Source organism: Rattus norvegicus, chromosome 12 (genome assembly GCF_036323735.1).
Source record: "Rattus norvegicus strain BN/NHsdMcwi chromosome 12, GRCr8, whole genome shotgun sequence".
Taxonomy (NCBI): Eukaryota; Metazoa; Chordata; class Mammalia; order Rodentia; family Muridae; genus Rattus; species Rattus norvegicus.
Window position 1 is genome coordinate 24,869,376 of NC_086030.1, and position 20,957 is coordinate 24,890,332.

At 48.7% G+C, this 20,957-nt stretch overlaps 1 protein-coding gene across 14 annotated transcripts in view; it reads left to right on the top strand.

The window, feature by feature from the left end:
* Zan (zonadhesin) overlaps nucleotides 1-20,957 on the top strand; it is a 112,040-nt gene that overhangs the window by 17,578 nt on the left and 73,505 nt on the right. For all 14 annotated transcript variants that reach the window (XR_010056383.1, XR_010056382.1, XR_005491878.2 and 11 more), the window contains 14 exon segments: nucleotides 482-666; nucleotides 3,705-3,846; nucleotides 4,374-4,490; nucleotides 6,469-6,593; nucleotides 6,828-6,973; nucleotides 8,152-8,295; nucleotides 9,416-9,520; nucleotides 9,633-9,802; nucleotides 11,203-11,405; nucleotides 13,612-13,753; nucleotides 17,259-17,506; nucleotides 17,874-18,054; nucleotides 18,572-18,683; nucleotides 20,088-20,182. Coding sequence is in view for 9 of the 14 variants with exons in the window: in NM_001107134.2 (NP_001100604.2) it covers nucleotides 482-666; nucleotides 3,705-3,846; nucleotides 4,374-4,490; nucleotides 6,469-6,593; nucleotides 6,828-6,973; nucleotides 8,152-8,295; nucleotides 9,416-9,520; nucleotides 9,633-9,802; nucleotides 11,203-11,405; nucleotides 13,612-13,753; nucleotides 17,259-17,506; nucleotides 17,874-18,054; nucleotides 18,572-18,683; nucleotides 20,088-20,182 (2,115 nt within the window). In the remaining 5 variants the exon portion in view is untranslated.

Here is a 20,957-nt window from a genome sequence, read left to right on the forward strand (position 1 = left end):
AATACTAGGGTCACAGGCAAGAACCACCACATGTAACCTTGACCAGAGTAAGTCATACATGGGTGTTCACGAGCACAATATTTTCAAGATTCGTCATTATAACATTGATCAATTTTTTTGTTGTTTTGTTTGGTTGGTTTAGGTTTTGAGACAAGGTCCTAGCCTCAAATGACTGTGAAGATGGCCTTGAACTCTTAATAGTCTTTCTATCTCAGCCTCCCACTTATACCACCATGCCCAGATTTCTTCCCCTCCCTCTCCTCCTCCTTTCTCCCCTCCCCTCCCCCTCTTCCCCCTCCTTCCCTCTCCCTCACCTTCCCCCTTCCCTCCCCCTCCTCCTCCTACTTCTTTTTATGGCAGAATAAGTGCAAGCTTATTTAGAAGAGAACTTGAGTCCAGGGTAAGAGAAAGGCAGGGAGGCTTCTGGGAGAGGTGGGCAGCTGTGCAATAGAGGCCTGACAGAAGCTGTTTTTCCTTTCAGTGAACTGCCCTCCAAATGCCCACTTTGAATTGTGTGCATGCCCTGCATCCTGTGAGAACCCCAAGCCCAGCTGCCAGTACCCCTGCATCCCTGGCTGTATCTGCAATCCTGGGTTTTTGTTTAGTAACAATCAATGTATCAACGAGTCTTCCTGTAATTGTCCCTACGACCACAAGTACTATAAGGTAAGCCTCCAGGGGTATCCAGCTTCCCAGAGGAGAATCATGCCAGAACACCTGGGTCCTGGTGCTCTCTGTGTGAGAGGAGCTTAGAGAGTCTCAAGGGACAGGCACAAAGGACTGGTTATACAATGGTAGAGCCATTCAGTTAGCACTGGCTTTGGTTTTGCAGTTCCAGAGATGGAGTCAAGGACCCTGTGCATGCTAGGGAAGTGCTCGACCGAAGACGCGCGCATATCTAACTCTTCCTTAAGGGATTCTAGGCAGATGCTCTACCACTGAGCCACGCCCCCAGCCCCTCACTGGGGGATTCTAGGCAGGGGCTCTACCACTGAGCCACATTCCAGCCCCTCACTGGGGGATTCTAGGCAGGGGCTCTACCACTGAGCCATGCCCCCAGCCCCTCACTGGGGGATTCTAGGCAGGGGCTCTACCACTGAGCCACTCCCCCAGCCCCTCACTGGGGGTTTCTAGGCAGGGGCTCTACCACTGAGCCACGCCCCCAGCCCCTCATTGGGGGATTCTAGGCAGGGGCTCTACCACTGAGCCACGCCCCCAGCCCCTCCCTGGGGGATTCTAGGCAGGGGCTCTACCACTGAGCCACGCCTCCAGACTCTCACTGGGAGATGCAGCATTCATTCACACATGTCTTTGGGAAAGTTTATCTTGTTAAATCTCTTTCCATGGCTATAAGAAAGTGCACAATAATGGTAGGCAGTGGTGGCTCACACCTTTGATCCCAGCATTCCCTAGGCAGAGACAGGCAAATCTCTGAGTTCGAGGCTACTTAGTCTAGAGAGTGAGTTCCAAAGATGGCCAGGGATACATAGAGAAATCCTGTCTTGAAAAGCTGAAAAACAAAAACCAGAGTGGGGAGGAGGAGGAGGAGGAGGAGGAGGAGGAGGAAGAGGAGGAGGAGGAGGAGGAGGAGGAGGAAGAAGAGGAGGAGGAGGAGGAAGCAGCAGCATATTTGTTTTCTTTGAGAAATACCTTTTCATATTTGTTTAGATTTGAGATATAGTTTCATGTCTCAGATGGATCTTCAGCTGATAATGTAGCTGACGATGGATGACCCTAAACTTGTGATCCTTCTGCCTCTACCCTCCATGTGCTGGGCTAGCCGGTGTCCAGTCATGCAGTACTTAGGATTTTGTGCAAGTTTGACATGCCTTCTAGTAACTGAGCTACACATAGCCCTCCTTCCTTCCCCTCCCCCTCCTCCCCTCCTCCTCTACCACTTTCCATATTCTCCCTCTTCCTCCCCTTCTTCTCCTTCTCCCTCTTCTCTCTCCCTCCCCCCTCCACTCCCTCCACCCCATATTTCAGTTCCAGCAAGAAGAGTAATAATTACTTCATTTTGTTGTGGTTGTTCTGAGCAGAGTGTTACTCCCTAATCCGTGATAGCCTGGAACTCACTTTGTAACCCAGGCTAGTCACAAGCTTGTGTAATGTTCCTGCCTCAGTTGTCCAAATGCCGGGGTTACAGGTGGGCACTCCCGCTCTCAGTTTGCTTTTCTTGCCTTAGAATATGATTATATGTACATGTTAGATGTGGGCATACCTGTAATCATAACACTGGAGGGGTGGAGACACCAGGAGCAGCAGCTTAAGATCAGCCAGTTACAGGAATTCAAGGCTAGCCTGAGCTACATGAAACACTGTCGTAAAATGACAGAACCGAAGCCAAATGCATTTTTGGTTTAATTTCTGTTGCTCTGAAAAAATACACAATCCAAAAACAAACAAACAAAAAACAAACAAACAAACTTTAGGTGGATGGGAAATTACTTTAGCTTAGGATTCCAAGTTATAGTCTATTGTTGAGGGAAATCAAGGCAGCAGGAATGTAAGATAGTTTGGCTTTACTCTTATATTCTATCCACAGTCAGGAACACAGAGAAATCAGTGCGTGCATGCCTTGTGCTCAGCCAACTTTCTTTGCTCTTACACAGTCCAGGGCCCCAAACCAGAGAATGAGATCATGTGTGTTCAGGCTGGGTTGTCCCATATCATAGGTAATAGGACAATCCCCCAGACATGTCTACAGGCCAACTTAATCTAGACGACACCTCCATGAGACTCTTCCTGCGTGAGTCTAGCTGCCAACTAAAATGAGATCCTGCCACATATCAATTACTGAATACATGCTCATGGCTGCTATCAACAGTCCACGATAAACACATGCATCTACTAATCAGAAATGCTTACACTGGCCTGGGTGTGGTGGCACATGCTTTAACCTCAGCACTGGAGAGGCAGAGGCAGGGGCATATCTGTGAGTTCAAGGCCAGGTTGGTCCACATGCTGAACTCCAGGCCAACCAGGTCTACATAGTGATACCCTATCTCATGGAGACAACAGCAAATCCAAAAACAAAACAAAACAAAACAAAACAAAAAAGGGCTTTAAGCAAACTACGTGTAATTATAACTCCAGGACTTGGGAGGTAGAGAAAGGAAAGTTGCCTGAGTTTAGTGTAGTGAGATTTTTGTCTCAGGAATGAAATGAATGAGAAAGGGCAAGGGCCACTGGAATGGCTTAGGCAAAGGTGCTTTCCCCTGAGCCTAGATCCTTGATCCCTGGGACCCACGTGGTTGAAGGAGAGAACAGAATCCCAAAGAAAGTTGTCCTCAGATCTTTCGTACCGTTCCATTGCCCATGAAAACACACATGCACACACGTGAGTGTGAGCACACACACAATGCCAAGTTTGATTGATCTGAGTTTATCCTTGGGACACTCAGGGTGTGTTGTGGTGAGTGGACATGTGCATGTATGTACACGTGCGTGCACACACACGCTCACATACACACTCGCACACTCATACCCATGCACGCGCACACATGCACCCAGGCACGGACACACATGCACACACACGTGCGCACATGCGCACACACATACACCTAGAACAATGACCTTATGACTCTTTTTTTTTTTTCGGAGCTGGGGACCGAACCCAGGGCCTTGCGCTTGCTAGGCAAGTGCTCTACCACTGAGCTAAATCCCCAACCCTGACTTTATGACTCTTGATCTGTCGCTCTCAGCCTGGAGAAGAATGGTTCAGTCCCAATTGCACAGAGCGGTGCCGCTGCTTGCCGGGTAGCCTGATGGAGTGCCAGATCTCTCAGTGTGGGACGCACACTATATGCCAGCTGAAGAGTGGCCAGTACCAGTGTGAGCCCTACGGTAAGCGCTGCCCCTTGTGCTGTCAGAATGGGAGGGTAGGTAGGACTTATTAAAATACACTTCCTGGGGGGGGGGCTGGAGAGATGGCTCAGAGGTTAAGAGCACTGACTGCTCTTCCAGAGGTCCTGAGTTCAAATCCCAGCAACCACATGGTGGCTCACAGCCATCTGTGATGGGATCTGATGCCCTTTTCTGGTGTGTCTGAAGACAGTGACAGTGTATTCATATACATAATAAATAAATAGAAGAAGAGGGGGCAGAAAGAGAAGGAGAAGAAGAACCACCTGGCATGTGTCCTTTGTCCCTCAACATCAGGACACAGTGCCACACTTGCATCTGTTCTGTTCTGAACCCAGAAAGTCATCCCTCCTGTTTTTCTAAAGACAGAGTGGGTGAGACCCCATAGTCCCCAGATCTCCCTTGGGCCGTGGAGCTGGGAGTATATCTGAGTAGCAGAGTTGGGTGTAAGGTCTAACCAAGTGGGACACTGGAAGCAGCTTCCTACATCTCTGTCCCTTCTCTGGCAGGTGGGGCTACCTGCCTGGTCTATGGGGACCTTCATTTCGTCACCTTTGATGAGAGGCACATTGGCTTCACAGGGACCTGTACCTATATCTTGACCGAAACCTGCAGCAATTCCACAGGTAGGAGATTCCACAACTTCGTGCTGGGGTTGGGAGAGGTGGGGGTTGATATTATAGCGGTGTCTGGCATGGTGACATAGTATGTGGTTGAACAGGGTTGGTGATAGATGGCAGAAAGGGGCTGGATGGGAGCAAGGTTGGAATATGCGCACACAGACACACACACACACACACACACACACACACACACACACACACACACACACAGGGAGCGCTGTCAGGCCCTCGATCCTGGCGAAAGGCAGTTGAGGACATCAGCTACCTGCTGCTGTGGGAGCTTCCCCTGGAAGTGACAGTTACTGTAAAGAGGACTCTTGTTTTGGGGATGTGGGCCAGTTAGTAGAGTGTGTGCTTATCAGCCATGAAGCCCTGCTTCCTACCCCTAGAGCCTCATTAACCAGATGTGCAGTGCACGCTTCTCTTCCCAGCACTGGGCAGGTGGAGACAAAAGGATCAGCATTACAAGGTCAGCTCAGCTACAGAGAGTTTGAGGCGAGCCTGGGCTACTTGGGAACCTTGTCTCACAAAAGGGGTGAGATAGAGATCATGATTGCCAGAGATGTCCCCATCCATGGAGGGGAGGCAAACATCTCGAAAGCAGACAATCAGGCTATGGTCTTTTCTGTTTGGATTCTGAGTCTTTTTACCAAGTCTCACAGATATATCACTGAGCCCTTTGCTCTGTAGTGCCAAGTTCGGCACCACCACCACCCCAAGTATCTCAGGAAGCAGAGAATGGGTGGTACATGCTTTTAATCCCAGCATTTTGGAGGCTGAAGCAGGAAGATTGTGAGTTTCAGCTTGAGATGTATACTAAGATTGTCTCAAAACCAACAGGGACCAGGGATGGGGCTCTGTTGGTTGGGTGCCAGTTTAGACAAAGCCCTGGCTTCCATTCCCAGCACCACCTAAACCAAACCTGGTAGCACACGTGTATGTCCAAGCATGGGGGAGAGGAGGTGGTACTCTCAAGAGTTTAAGGTCATCCTCAGAAACATGAAGTTTGTAGCTAGCCTAAGATAGAATGTGACCCTGTCTGAAACCAACCAACCAAACAAACAAAAATCAAATAACCAACGGATCAACCAAATAACTAAACAACCAAACAACCAAACAACAACCAGCCAACCAGCCAAACAACCAAACAAAAATCAAATAACCAACTAATCAACCAACCAAACAAACAAACAACCAAACAACCAATCAACCAACCAACAAAACAACCAAACAAACAACCACCAAACAAATAAAAATCAAATAACCAAACAAACAAACAACCAATCAACCACCAAACAAACAAAAATCAAATAGTTAACCAATCAATCAACCAACCAGCCAACCAGCCAACCAAACAACCAAACAAACAAATATCAAATAACCAACTAATCAACCAAACAACCAACCAAGCAAACAACCAAACAACCAGACAACCAACCAAATGAACAAACAAAAATCAAATAACCAACCAACCAACCAATCAACCAATCAATCAATCAACCAATCAAATAACCAACCAGCCAACCAACCAACCAACCAACCAACCAAATAAACAAACAAACAAACAATCAAACAACCAGACAACCAATCAACCAACCAACCAAACAAATAACCAACCAGGCAACCAAACAACCAAACAAACAAACAAACAACTGATCAACCAAACAAGCAAACAAAAATCAAATAACCAACCAATTAATCAACCAGCCAACCAATCAACCAACCAACCAACCAAACAACCAAACAAACAACCACCAAACAAACAAAAATCAAAGAACCAACCAATCAACCAAACAACCAATCAATCAATCAACCAAACAAACAACCCATTAAACAAACAACCAAACAACCAGCCAACCAAAGAAACAAACAAAAATCAAATAACCAACCAACCAATCAGCTAAACAAACAAACAACCGAACAAACAAACAAATAACTGCTTGTGACTTAGCCTCTCAGCACTCTTCCTTTCTCCATCTAGACCCATTCTTTAGGATAACAGCAAGCACCCAAGAACGTGGAGTAGATGGTGTGTCCAGCCTGGGCAAAGTTTTCATCACTCTGCAAGAGATGACCATTACCATGGACAGGGGCAGACACACATTGGTGAGTCTGACCCTTTGCTCACACCACCAGACCAGGCCATCGTCAGCCCCACCTGTTTGGAGACCCTGTTACGGTTGGGATGAAGCAAAATAGTGATGCTTCAAGTCAGTCTCAAGAAGAACAGTCGGGGGGATGCTGTGGAACGGAGATGTCTTTTGACCTTGGATGTGATGTTAGAGTTTTAGGGTCCCTCTTGACCCCTGGATCAGTCTCTCTGTCTCCTCTCTGTCCCAGATTGGGGATCAGGAAGTCACCCTTCCAGCCATACCTTCTGATGGCATCTATGTGGGTCTGAGTGGGCGATTTGTGGAGCTGAAGACAACATTTGGTTTGCGTGTGAGATGGGACGGTGACCAGCAGCTTTTTGTGACTGTGTCCAGGTAAGGCAGACAGCCTAGTCAGGGAGCTGACATTCATCTCCCAGAACCCTCCACGCCCTCAGCCCTCACCCCCACCACTTTAGTCATTTGGGGTTAATCATTTACATGTGTCCTTAAAGCCGGGAAGCGTCTAACCCAAGTGGCAGAAGGGAAACAGTAGGAAGTGGGGTCAGGGCAGTGGGATAATAGCAGGATGTGTACACAATGCCTGAGGAATGTGCTACAAACAGTCACTCAGGCAGGGACTCTGAAGAGCTGTCAGAAGACATCATTCTTCAGGGAATAGTGGCTCCCCAGATGGGTGGCAAGGATAGATTAGGTTTTGTGGAAAAGGTGACATAGGGACTAGGGAGGTGGCTCATCTGGTAAAGAGAGATATTCCATCCCCGGAAAACACACACACACACACACACACACACTCACACACACTCACACACACTCATACACACTCACACACACTCACATACTCTCACACACAAACTCTCTCTCACACACACACTCATACACACTCACACACACTCACACACACTCACACACACTCACACACACTCACATACTCTCACACACAAACTCTCTCACACACACACTCATACACACTCACACACACTCACACACTCACACACACTCACTCACACACACTCACATACTCTCACACACAAACTCTCTCACACACACACTCACACACACACTCTCACACACACACTCACACACACACACTCTCACACACACACACTCACACTCACATACACACACTCACACATGCTCTCACATACAAACTCACACACACACTCTCACACACTCACACACCCACACACATACACACACACACAGGTGGGAGAGACAGACAGATGGGCAGATGGACAGACAGTCAGACAGAGGGAGAGAGAAGAGAGACAGAGAGACAGAGGGGGAGGGAGAGAGAGAGACAAACAATTATATTTAAAGCCAAGAGAGAGTAGAAGGTAGCAAGGGATGAACGGAGGAGATCCCCTACAGCTGACTCAGGCTGAGGCCATCTTATCTATCTGAAGCCGGTCCCAGAATCTGCTAAGAGTAGATGTTCTCAACCCCCTCCTGACTCTTACCCTCAGGGCACACACTCACTCTCCTTTGTTGTGGTCTCTGAAGACTGAGACCCTTTTTCTCAGTCATGACTTGCCCCTCTCCTGGACCCACAGTACCTACTCAGGCAAACTCTGTGGTTTCTGTGGGAACTATGATGGGGACAGCAGCAATGACAACCTGAAGTCAGATGGCATGATGGCGTACGATTCGGAGGAGTTGGGGCAGAGCTGGCAAGTGGAAAAGGAAGAGGACGAGGAGTGAGTGAGGATCCCCACTGGGGCCTGGCGCTGGCCTTCCTTGTCTCAGCCCTCTTGACTTTTGATCATTTTAAGATCTACTAGGGCTAGGCTTAGTTGTTCCTGTCTGTCATTCCAGAAGATGCAGGAATGTCTGGAGCTACAGACATATCAAGATCTGATTTCTAAAATCTAAGAGTTGGGACTATAACTCAGTGGTAGAGCCCCTGCCTAGAATCCCCCAGGGAGGGGCTGGGGGCGTGGCTCAGTGGTAGAGCCCCTGCCTAGAATCCCCAGTGAGGGGCTGGGGGCGTGGCTCAGTGGTAGAGCCCCTGCCTAGAATCCCCCAGTGAGGGGCTGGGGGCGTGGCTCAGTGGTAGAGCCCCTGCCTAGAATCCCCCAGGGAGGGGCTGGGGGCGTGGCTCAGTGGTAGAGCCCCTGCCTAGAATCCCCAGTGAGGGGCTGGGGGCGTGGCTCAGTGGTAGAGCCCCTGCCTAGAATCCCCCAGGGAGGGGCTGGGGGCGTGGCTCAGTGGTAGAGCCCCTGCCTAGAATCCCCAGTGAGGGGCTGGGGACGTGGCTCAGTGGTAGAGCCCCTGCCTAGAATCCCCCAGGGAGGGGCTGGGGGCGTGGCTCAGTGGTAGAGTCCCTGCCTAGAATCCTCCAGGGAGGGGCTGGGGGCGTGGCTCAGTGGTAGAGCCCCTGTCTAGAATCCCCCAGTGAGGGGCTGTGGGCGTGGCTCAGTGGTAGAGCCCCTGCCTAGAATCCCCCAGTGAGGGGCTGGGGGCGTGGCTCAGTGGTAGAGTCCCTGCCTAGAATCCCCCAGTGAGGGACTGGGGGTGCGACTCTTTAGCGGAACCCTTGTCTAGCATTCACCAGGTGCTGTATTTGATCCCCAGCAGTATAAAAATTGAAACAAAAACTACAAGGGGAAAAGTCTGGCAGTTCTTGCCTGTGAGCTTTAGGTTTACAGGAGTATAGAAGGCTCAAGACCAAGCCTGGGCTAATGTAGTGAGATTGTCTCAAATAGAACAAAATATAAACTGACCAGCATTTTCTTTTTCCCTACTTGGAGACTCCAGTTTTCCACCTCATTTGGGCTCTTCCAGTCTTGCTGACTTCTTCGGTTGGGTTTCTTCCAGGTGTCTAAAGAAGAAGATTCCCCCATCTTGTGACCCTGCTTTGGTGACCACTATGTTGGGACCCGAGTTATGTGGACAGCTTGTCAACCCAAGTGGACCCTTTGAGTATGGAGGAAGGCAGATGGGTTGCGAGGGTTTGCTAGGTACTGGCATGTCTCTGAGGTGGAGCATAGAGGCTCTGCCCTCTCCTGCCGCCTGATTGAGCCTTTCTCCCCAGAGCGTGCCTGCTTCACCTGAAGGCCTCATCCTTCCTGGATAACTGTGTGACTGACATGTGTAGCTTCCAGGGTCTCCAGCAGAAGCTCTGTGCTCACATGTCGGCCATGACGGCCACCTGCCAGGATGCTGGCTATCCTGTGAAGGCCTGGAGGGGACCCGAGATGTGCCGTGAGTTGGGACGGAAAGCGTGGGGGAAAGTCTGGTACAGCTTCCTACAGATACAGACAGGGCATACTCTGATGAACCTCATTTTGCTACCATAAGAGGACAGGGCAGTGGGCAGAGCTAGAAACATCCCTCAACTACTTGGGTGACTGAGGCAGGGGGATCTCAAGTTCAAGACCATGCTGAGCAATTCAGGGAGGCTTTTTTTTCAAAACAACAACAACAAAAAAGTCAAAAAGAGGGCTAGACAGGTAGCTCAGGAGTAGAGCATGTGCCTAGAATGCATCAGTAACTTGGGGGCTTAGTAATAGGGTCCTTGCCTAGAATCTGTCAGTAAGGAGTTGGGGGCATGGCTCAAATGTAGAATACTTTCCTGATGTGCCTAAGGCCCTGGAGTCGGTTCTCAGTACTGGTGGAGGTTGTGGGGGCAGGCGGGAGGGAGAAGAAGACGAGAAGAAATAGGAGAGGAGGAATAGGTAGAGGAAAAGGATGAGGAAAAGAGGAAGAAGAGGAAAAGGATGAAGAGGAGGAGGAAGAAGAGGAAAGAGAACAGTAACTCCCCACAATCACGTGGTTCTGGAAGGAGGACGATAGTGTATAGATGTGCTCCACCAAATTCAGTACAGGCTGGATGTTTGTGGCTGCGTTGAAGCTCTTGTGTGGAGCTCTCAGTCCTCTGAGGTAGCTGCATTAGCAGACACCCACCCTCAGGATCAGGCTGTTGCTGGCCTTCTGGGCACCACACCTGCTTACTGAGAATGTCTACCTATCAGAGTGGGTGTCTCTTCTGATTTGTAGCTAATATGCCTTCAAGCATGGGGGCCTTGGTAGCACCCACAATGGGCTTGCTTTAGGCAGCTGTTCATGTTTTGCTTTGCTTTTTTTTTTTTTTTTGTAGCCCAGGCTAGCCTTGAACTCAGCATAGAGCTTAAGATGATACTGAACTCTCGATTCTCTTGCCTCTCTATCTCCAGTACTTAGATAACAGGCATGCAGCACCACGGCTGGTTTATGTGGTACCGGGAACAGAACCCAGGGCTTCATGCTTGCTAGGCAAGCATTGTTTCAACTGAGCTGCATCTTCAGATGGGTTAGCTCCTGGCAGCAGCTCTTACAGTCAGCGCTATTCCTTGGCTTGTCTTCTCAAAGCTATATTTCTCACAGGGGTCACAGCATCTCTAGCTGGGACCTTTCCCCCAACCCCTTGCATGTTCTCTCCTTTTGTACCTTGGTCTCATCACTTGCCTTTTGAGATTATTTTCTGACGCAGGTTCTCACTTTGTAGCCCAGGCTGTCCTGGAACTCCCAATCCTTATCCCACAGCCTCCTGCGTCCTGGAGTTACAGGTTTGCAGCTCTACATCCAGTTTGCCCTTTTCCTGACCTAAGCTGCTTCCTCCACAGCTTTGGTGTGCCCTAAAAATAGCAGGTACTCCCTCTGTGCCAACCCATGCCCGGACACCTGCCATCCTGGATCTGCTACCCAGACCTGCTCAGACGATTGTGTGGAAGCCTGTGAGTGTAGCCCTGGCTTCATCCTCAGTGGTTTTGAGTGCGTCCCTGCATCCGAGTGCGGGTGCATCAGCCTCCAGGGGCGCTACTTCAAGGTGAGCCACTGATATGAACCCCTTAGCCTTACAGACAGAAAGAACTTGCTCTGAGGCTGAGGTGGGGAAGGGCAGATGGGCAGAGAAGAAAAGGCCAGGGAAAAAAACAAGACTAGCTAAGGCTGGCATAGCGAGTCTCCCGCATCTCCTGTATTTCCTGGCTCTATTCAAATTTCCTTCCTGCTTTTCTGTCTTTTGATTTTGCTGAAGATGAAACCCAGGGCCTTGTGCATGTTTGCAAGAGCTCTGCCACTGAGCCACACCCTCAGGTCCTCACTGGAAGATTGAGAGGCAGGTGTCTACCACTGCTCCTAACCGGGGTTTCTATACAAATGCTCCACCACTTATCTGTGCCCCAAACTCTCTTGCTGGGGATTCTGGGAAGGTGCCCTACCACTGAACCACACTCCCAGTCCCTCCCTGGGGGATTCTAGGCAGGTGCTCTACCACTGACTTTTGTAGTACCGGATAATGCGCCCAAGGTCTAGCTTTTTGTTTTTTGGTTCTTTTTTTTCGGAGCTGGGGACCGAACCCAGGGCCTTGCGCTTCCTAGGTAAGCGCTCTACCACTGAGCTAAATCCCCAGCCCCTAAGGTCTAGCTTTTTATTTGTTCTTCTTTTCCTTTCTTCTCTCTCTCTCTCTCTCTCTCTCTCTCTCTCTCTCTCTCTCCCTCTCCCTCTCCCTCTCCCTCTCCCTCTCTCTCTCTCTCTCTCTCTCTCTCTCTCTCTCTCTTGTTTTGTTTTTATTTTCATTTTCTGAAATAGGGTTTCTCTGTGTAATAGTCCTGGCTCTCTTGGAATTTACTTTGTAGACTAGGCTGGCCTCGAACTCAGAAATCTGACTGCCTGAGTGCTAGGATTAAAGGCATGCTGCCACTACCCTGGCTTTTCTTTTTTTTTGTTCTTTTCTTTTTATTGTTGTTTTGTTTTTTGTTTTTTTTGGGTCTTTTTGTTTTGTTTTAACTTCAAATTTTTAAGACAAGATCTTGCTATGTACTTCTTGCTGCCTCAAACTCAGTCCTGCCTCTGCCTCCCCAGTGTTAGGGTTACAGGTAACCACCACACGTCTTGTTAGTCTCTTCCCATCGTTGCTGTCCTTGTTGGAGTCCCTTACCTCCCTTGAAGCACTTCTTTCTGCTTGGAGATTTTCTGATAACTAAGTTGGGGACATCTCTCAGATGTGTGGTGGCCCTTATCTGTAACTACAGTTCTGAGGACACTGAAGCAAGAGGATCTGGAGTTCCAGGCCAGTTGGGCCACCCTGTCTCAGACAGACAGATAGACAAACAAACAAACAAAAAGAGAATTTATCTCTCAAGAATAGCAAGAATTGGTAGTAGGTGCTTGTTTTAGTTAGGGTATTACTTCTGTGAACAGACACCATGACCAAGGCAACTCCCATAAGGACAACATTTAATTGGGGCTGGCTTACAGGTTTAGAGTTTCAGTCCATTATCATCGAGGCAGGAGCATAGCAGCATCCAGGCAGGCACGGGGCTGGAGGAGCCAAAAGATTTCCATCTTGATTCAAAGGCAGACAGGAGAAGACTGAAAGAGCTCAGAGAAGGGTCTCAAAGCCCACCCTCAGAGCGACACACTTCTTCCTACAAGGCCACACCTCCTAATAGTGCCCCTCCCTGGACCAAGCGTATTCAAACCACCAAAGTGCTCATGGTGGGAAGCTGTCCTTGGGTGCCTGTCTGCTTTACCAGGGTGCATATCATGAGGGAACTGATGGGTAATGTAGTAACTTACTGCCCTTCCATCACTGGTTTGCGAGGTCTTTGGGGACATCTTCCCTATTGGTATTCAAGTTAAATTCTTTATTGCATTTATTTACTTGATGTGTTTCTGCTCATCACAGTCAGAGGGAAATCTGCAGGAGATGACTCTTTCTTTTTAGCATGTGGGTCTCATGATTGGACTCAAGCCCTCAAGCTTGGCACGAGGTGTTCCTGCCTACTGAGCCACCCTGCTGGTCCTCTTTTATTTTAACTTTTTAATCTGCACGTGTGGTATGTGCATAGTGTGGAGGCCAGTGGAGGATGCCCGGTGCTTTATCACTTTCTGTCCTGTTCCTTTGGAACAGGGTCTCCCATTACACTTGGCACACTACAAGGCCCATTCAAAAACTAAGCGTTTTGTGCGGGAAGACAAGATACCCAACAAGGAAGCCGGCTCTTATCGTCTTCCCTACTTCACCCCAGGTACAGGAGCAGTGGTTTAATCCAGACTGCAAGGAGATCTGCATTTGTGAAAGCCACAACAATATTCGCTGCAAGCCCTGGAAGTGTAAGGCTCAGGAAACCTGTGGACACAAGAATGGCATATTAGGCTGTCATGCCCAAGGTGAGCAGTCAAGTCACCATGGAAGGGGGGCCTCATTTGACAGGCTCTAGAAACACCTAGGAAACAAGCCTGTGGTTGTGCCTGTTAGGACATTTCTGGACTTGATAGAGCTGATGTGGGGAGACTCACACTAAATGTAGCTCGTGTCATCCAGCTTCCGTCTCTCTCTGCTTCCTGACTGTGGATGCCATGGGAGCTGTCTCACACCCCCTTCACCGTGCCTTCCCACCATGATAGTCTTCCCTACAAACTGTATGCCAGAATACACCTTACATTGCTTTTGTCAGAGCAATACAAGCAAAACAGAAGGCATCACCAAAAACAGATCTCCCAGATGCAATCGAAATAGGGTTTTGATTACAGATTGTGTCATCTCACTGAGTCTAGAACAAATACTTGAGAAAGACCCGTAGGTTTAGCAAGCTGTGGTGGTGCCTGCCTGTAATCCCAGCATTTGAGAGACAGAGACAAGAGGATCATTAGTTTGAGGTCATTCTCGGTTACACAGAGCCTGAGCCCTGTCCAAGTTTCATGGGGCTGTCTCGTGTTAAATTTTAACTTTTAATTATGAGTATGCATCTCTCTGTGTGGATGTACACGTTGAATACAAACACCTGAAGAACCCAGGACAGAGCGCTTCATTCCCTGGAGTGCATGCAGTTACAGAGCAGTCGAAGCCACCCTAACCCCATGTCGTAGGTGCTGGGAGCTGAATTCTGGTTGCAAAAGCAGCAAGTTCCTATACCATCTCTCCAGTCTGGAGATTATTTGAAAACACAATTAAACAGTTAGTTAATTTACTGGTAGAAGAACAAAAAGGTAACAGAAGGTAGACCCGGGGAAGAAATGCGTCTGCAGAAACCAGGAGCTTGGCAGAATGTTCTGGAAGGAAGGACAGCTGCACCAGGAACGAAAGAGTAACTGCTGTGCTGTGAGGAGCCTAAAGCGAGACAAGGAAATTCAGGAAACTCGAGCTGGAAACATAGCTGCCCGTTGAGGAACTCAGATAGGAACAGATAGGTCACCCAGGAGCAGCTGTGGGAAATGTGATAGGCACTTCCTGAAGAGCAGTTGTGAGGACTCCCGACAGGCACTTCCTGAAGGGCAGTTGTGGGAACAAGACAGGTAGTTCGGGGAGGAGCAGCCGACAGATACTCCCGGGCAACCCTTTTCTCAGGAGTGCCAGGGAGATACCTTGAGAGTCAACACTCAAGCAGGAAAGAAAAGAGGACCAGAGAGGTGTCTCCAGGAGCAGGAGAGGGGATTCCAAGATGTGTTATCTGCAGGTCCTGGAGCCGGGTATCCTGCCAAAGTTCCAGTCCATTCCAGCCCTCTCTGAGTATGTGAGCAGAGGTCTCAATATGGCCGCTGTCAGACACCCACCAAAGTTTCAAGAAAGAAAATGAGAAACCCTGGGTATCAAGTGGTAACTCTCGTGCTTCTGGCTGTAGGGAAATGCTGATCTTAGGATGTGTTTCTTTCCAGAACCTCAAACTACTCCCCGTTCATCGATTAGAGCTCTTGTATCCATTCTTTGTTGTAAGGTGTCTACTCTTTGGAGCAGATGTGATGTACACTGTCAGAAGTAAGCCATTTTTCCGAGTGCTCACAACTTTCATCCCAGCATTCGGCAGGCAGATCTCTCTGAGTTCAGGCCAGCCTCGTCTACAGAGGTCCATGACAGCCAAGGCTATTATACAGAGGAAACCCTACCTCACAAAACAAGAATACAAACAAACAAACAAACCCCAACAAACCAAAACATCAAACAAAAAAAAAAGCAAACAAGAAATAAGCCATTGAAGAGACTTTGGTTGAAGGAGTTTGCTGATATATTGTCTTTAGAAATGAGACTAATGCAGCAATTTGCAGTCAAAAGAATTTTCGTGTGTGTGTGCGTGTTCATGCGTGCGCGTGCGTGTGTGTGTGTGCATGTGTGTGCGTGTGCGTGTGTGCGCGTGTGTGCACGTGTGTGCGCGTGCACGTGCATGTGTGCGCGTGTGTGTGCGTGTGTGTGCGTGCGTGTGTGTGCGTGTGCGTGCGTGTGTGTGTGTTTGATTATTCTGTGGCGAGTTCATATTTTTAAGGTCAAGTTGACATTTTCTCTGGCCTTAAAGTCACTAATCTTTGCCTCCACAGGGGTTATTAATGTTGTGAATGCTGTATGTGTGACACGTATTCTGTCAGCAGGCTGAGCTTTTAGAGCTCTCAGATAACATAGGAAATCAGTTCCCATATCTATCGATCCGTAACTGGAAGGGGCAGCTGTTAAGAGCAAGACTTAGCTGGAAAACTCTAAGGTGGCAGGATAATTTTATGCTTTGCTTAAAGATCTCATGAAGGCAGTGCGTGTGTTCTAGTTTGTTTTCGGTGCTGTGAGAAACACCGTGGCCAAAAGCGAAACTTCGGAGGAATAGGCCCAACTTGCAGCTTACAGTCCTGCATCAACTAGGAATCCAGGAAGTGGCCCCCGGAGGGGCGCACAGGCCAATCTTGATAGAGGCAATTCTGCAGCTGAGGTCCCTTCTTTCCAAGTGTATCAGGTTGTCATCTCATGGCATTAAGAACTCAAAATTTAGAACCGCCTGCTGGGCTATGTAGTGCTCAGTTCCATTTCCCCAAGGCTTTTTTTTTTTTTTTGTCAGTTTGAGTATATTACTACTTTTGTCATTTGAGCTTATGTCGAAGCTACTCAAGGTCCCACGAACATGGACCTTGTTTTCTAGGGCCCATAAGAGTTCAAAGAGTGATGGGGGAGGTGGCGGGAATAGATGAGAGCAGAGGTGCAAATGTCTGGACGTCTGTGGACTAGAGCATCAGGCCACAATTTTGAGGCCTTACACAACCTCAAAGCCATTGGTGTAGAAGTGCTTGGGCTGTGAAAAATCCATCGGTGTTTTGTTATTTAATAAAATGAGGGAAAAGGAAGACGAGGGAGAGGAGAAAAAAGGAGGGGGAAGAAGAATGAGAAGAGGACAATGAGGAAGTTTTCTTTGACCTCCCAGTTTGGGAGGTGCCAGTCTGTGATCATTTGATCTTACTGATTTGGGGCCCTTGGTGAGGCAGCCCAGCCTGTCGAGAAATATGGCAGAACAAAAATTTCTTACCTCATGGCTTAGGCATGAAGGAAAGAAAGAATCTCATAATCCCCTTCAAAAACATTCTCCCAGTGACCTCAAATCTTTAGCTAGTTACACCTGAAGTTTCCACCACGTCCCAAAAAGATTGAGCTGGGGGATCAGGATTCTGGCACGTAGGTCTTTGGGATTCTAGATCCAAACTTTAAAAGTAGGAGCATCTTCGAGGTCTCAGGAAATGATGTTGAGGAAAGCAGACTCCTTTCTTGACCTCCCTGAGGCAAGCCAACGGGTCTTTCTAGAGGAAACCGGAGTCTGAGGATATACCATGGGTACTGACTCAAAACAGCCTCTCCAAGATGGCGGCCTTAGCTTGAGGCTTCTGGGGTGTGGGGCAATGAGACGCCGAAGCCTGTGCTCTCCTTCAGGTACAGCCACCTGCATCGCCTCTGGTGACCCCCACTACCTGACCTTCGACGGAGCTCTGCACCATTTTATGGGCACCTGCACTTATGTACTGACCCAGCCTTGCTGGCCCAAATCTCAAGACAACAACTTTGTCGTGAGTGCCACCAATGAGATACGTGGTGGCAACATGGAAGTCTCCTATGTCAAAGCTGTCCATGTGCAAGTCTTTGACCTCAAAATCTCCCTGTTCAAAGGTCAAAAGGTCATGGTATGTGTCCTCTATTGCCTCCTAGACCCCACACCACCCAAGCTCTTTGTCCTTTCTTCTTTTTTTATTGTCGTAATTTTTGAGGTAGGGTTTCGTGTGTCCAGGTTGACCTGGAACTTGCTATGTAGCTGAGGATAACTTTGAACTACCAATCCCCCTGCCTCTGCCTCCAAGAAATGAGCTCCAAGTCAACTCCATCCTATTTATTTTTGTAAACCCCTGCCCCATTACGTCTTTGTCCCAAAGCGTGTGCTCTCTCTCTCTCTCTCTCTCTCTCTCTCTCGCTCTCTCGCTCTCTCGCTCTCTCGCTCTCTTGCTCTCTCGCTCTCTCGCTCTCACTCTCCTCATATCCTGCCTACTTCTGCAGGTAAACAACCAAAGGGTGGTGCTACCTGTGTGGCCTTCGAAAGGACGGGTGACCATTAGGATGAGTGGCATCTTTGTCCTGCTCTACACAAACTTTGGCCTTCAAGTTCGATATGACGGAAGGCATCTGGTGGAGGTGACGGTGCCGTCCTCGTACACTGGCTCACTCTGTGGGCTGTGTGGTAAGCACCCTGTGGGAAAGCAGTGTCCCCCCCATGTCTCTATTAGGTGTCCTCAGGGCTTGTCAACTGAGGTGATGAGAAAAGGGGTTGCCAAAAGTGATGGTGCCGGAAATCACGGTACTTGGGAGGTAGAGGCAGGAGGATCAGGAGTTCAAGGTCATTCTCTGTTATGTAGAAAGCTCAAGGGCAACCTGGACTGCATAAAAACCTGCTCCAAAAAAAACCCAACAAAGGTGAAAGATGTTACCTAGGGAGTCTTGGGTTTTGTCCCCAGCACTGCATAAACTGGTTGTGGCAGGACTTGCCTATAGTACCAGGACTTGGGAGGGGACAATAAAAGGATGAAAAGTCCAAGGCCATCCTTGGCTACATAGTTCAAGGCTAGACTGGTGTGTGCAAGACCTTGTCATTAAACAGGGAACAGTACAAAACAAAACGGAAAAATGAAACAGCCAAAGGGTCAGCCTTGACGTGGCCTCAGAGCCGAGTGGAGTCAAAGCTCCCATGCCGCCCTTAGGGAACTACAACAATAACAGCTTGGATGATAATCTGCGTGCAGACATGAAGCCGGCGGTCAACTCACTTCTGCTGGGAGCTGCTTGGAAAATCCTTGAAGCCTCTGATCCTGGGTGAGTTGGGTATAGGATCTTGGCCTAGGTGAGCTGAGCCTGGGTGAGCTGCACTTGGGTGAGCTAGGCCTGGTGAGGGCCGAGCCTTAGGGAACTAGGCCTAGGGGGAATGGACAGACAGAGATGGACATGGTGCGGTCTGAGCACGGGGGAGTTGGGCATCTGATAAGTTAGGTCTAGGGAAACTGGTTCCTGGAGGAAGTCTGCAAGCGACTGTCCCTTGTGAGCCTGGGCTCCCATGTACTGGATCCCAACTCAGGGAAGGAATCCAGTCCAGTCTGCTCATCATCCTTTCTTGAGTTTCCAGTACTGAGATGGAACTCAGGGCTTTGCCCATGGCAGATACACAACACGCTCAACCACTGGCTGGGGTTCCGTCCCTGACCTGAGGCAGGAGGTTGGAAAAGTTGTCTCGACAGGACTGGGGGTGTAACCCAGTAGGTGACGTGCTCTACTAGCATTCGTGAAGCCCTGCGTCCTATCTCCAGTACCACATAAATCAAGCATGATGGTGCATGCCTGTAATACCAACAGATGGGAGGTGGAGGCAGGGGGATCAGTATTTCCAAGCCATTCTGGGCCATATAGTGAATTCAACGCTAGTTTGGGCTATATGAAAGATATATTTCTCTCTCTCTCTCTCTCTCTCTCTCTCTATATATATATATATATATATATATATATATATATATATATATATATATATATATGTATATATATATACATACATATATATATGTGTGTGTGTATGTATATATAATGCACATGTATAAGTATATTGGGGCTGGGGAGGTGATTTAACCTTTAAGAATGCTAGCTGCTTTGCAGAGGACCCAGGTTTGGTTCCCAGCACCCACATGATGGCTACAACCACCTGTAACTACAGTTTAAAGGGATCTGATGCCCTCTTCTGACCTCTTTAGGCACTCATATGCATCTACCCACACTCGGACATTCACAGTCATGTAATCAAACACAGTAAACTGACATTAAAAAACATGTAATCAAATGTCAACAAGCCAGGCATGGTGACTCATGTTTTTCATCCCAGCACTCAGGAGGCAGAGGCAGATGGGTCTCTGAGTTCAAGGCCAGCCTGGTCTACAGAGTGAGTTTCAAGAGAGCCAGGGCTATGTAGAGAGACTCTGTCTCAAAAAAAAAATGCAAACAGTTAAATAAATTGTTCTAACTTCCTAGGCCTATGCCAACTGACTGCTTTTGTACTTGCCTTTGACATAGCACTTGAGAAGTCCTGCTGACCCTCTAGCCTTCTTCCTTCCTAAGCTGTCCCCTGGCCACTTGAGGGTGCCCTGTGCCCTCCCCATCTTCCTCTCTGGGACGTAGCTTCAGTTTGGTGGATTTTTCCAACCTAAGTTTCTAACCTTTCCCCTCCTCCTTATCCAGCTGCTTCATAGTTGGAGTCAAGGCCTCCAGCTGCCAAGAGAGCAACGTGGACGACACCTGGACTAGAAAATGTGCCGTCTTGATGAACCCTGTTGGTAAGAGACATCTCCAGCCAGGGCCCTTTGTCCTTATACCTGAGCCTGACCCTGTGCAGGTTATGATGGGAGAAAGGGTCAGAGTAGAAGCAGATAGCAAGGCAGGGAGGCCAACAGGAGTACAGAATAGCCAAGTGGTTATTGTTTTAGGAGCCTTGACTGATAGGCCCTCTTAGACATAGACAATGCATCTGGTTTTGTCAATGTTGTTTTGTTTTTGAGACTTGATCCATGTATCTCAAGCTGGCCTTGAACCTACTGTGTAGCGAAGGATGACGTTGAACTTCTGATCTTCCTGCCTCTGTCTCTTGAATGCTTGGAGTTACAGATGGTCACCACCACATCCGGTATCTGAGGATCTGGGGATTGGATCCGGGGCATGCCATACAAGTACAACCGAGTCACATCCCCGGTTTCTGCTTGCTTTTTCAGATAAGGTCTTAGTTTTAGCCCAGGGTGTTTTGTGTAGCCCAGGCTGGCCTTAAAATCACCATGATCCTCCTGCCTCATTCTCCCAAATTGCTGGGGTTATGGGCCAGTGATACCATGCCTGACTACATCCAGGCTTTGATGCAAGTGGGTGTTAAGTTAGCTGTGCAGGAGCTGAGGAGATAGTTCAGTAGGGAAGTGCCTGTCATGAAAGCAGAGGGCTTGAGTTTGAGCCCTAATAACCTGAATGTGAGGCTGAGAGAGGAACTGCACTTACCAGCAAGGCGAAGACCTGATTTCAATCCTGGGGGCCCACACACAACCAACTTCAGCCAGTTGTACTCTG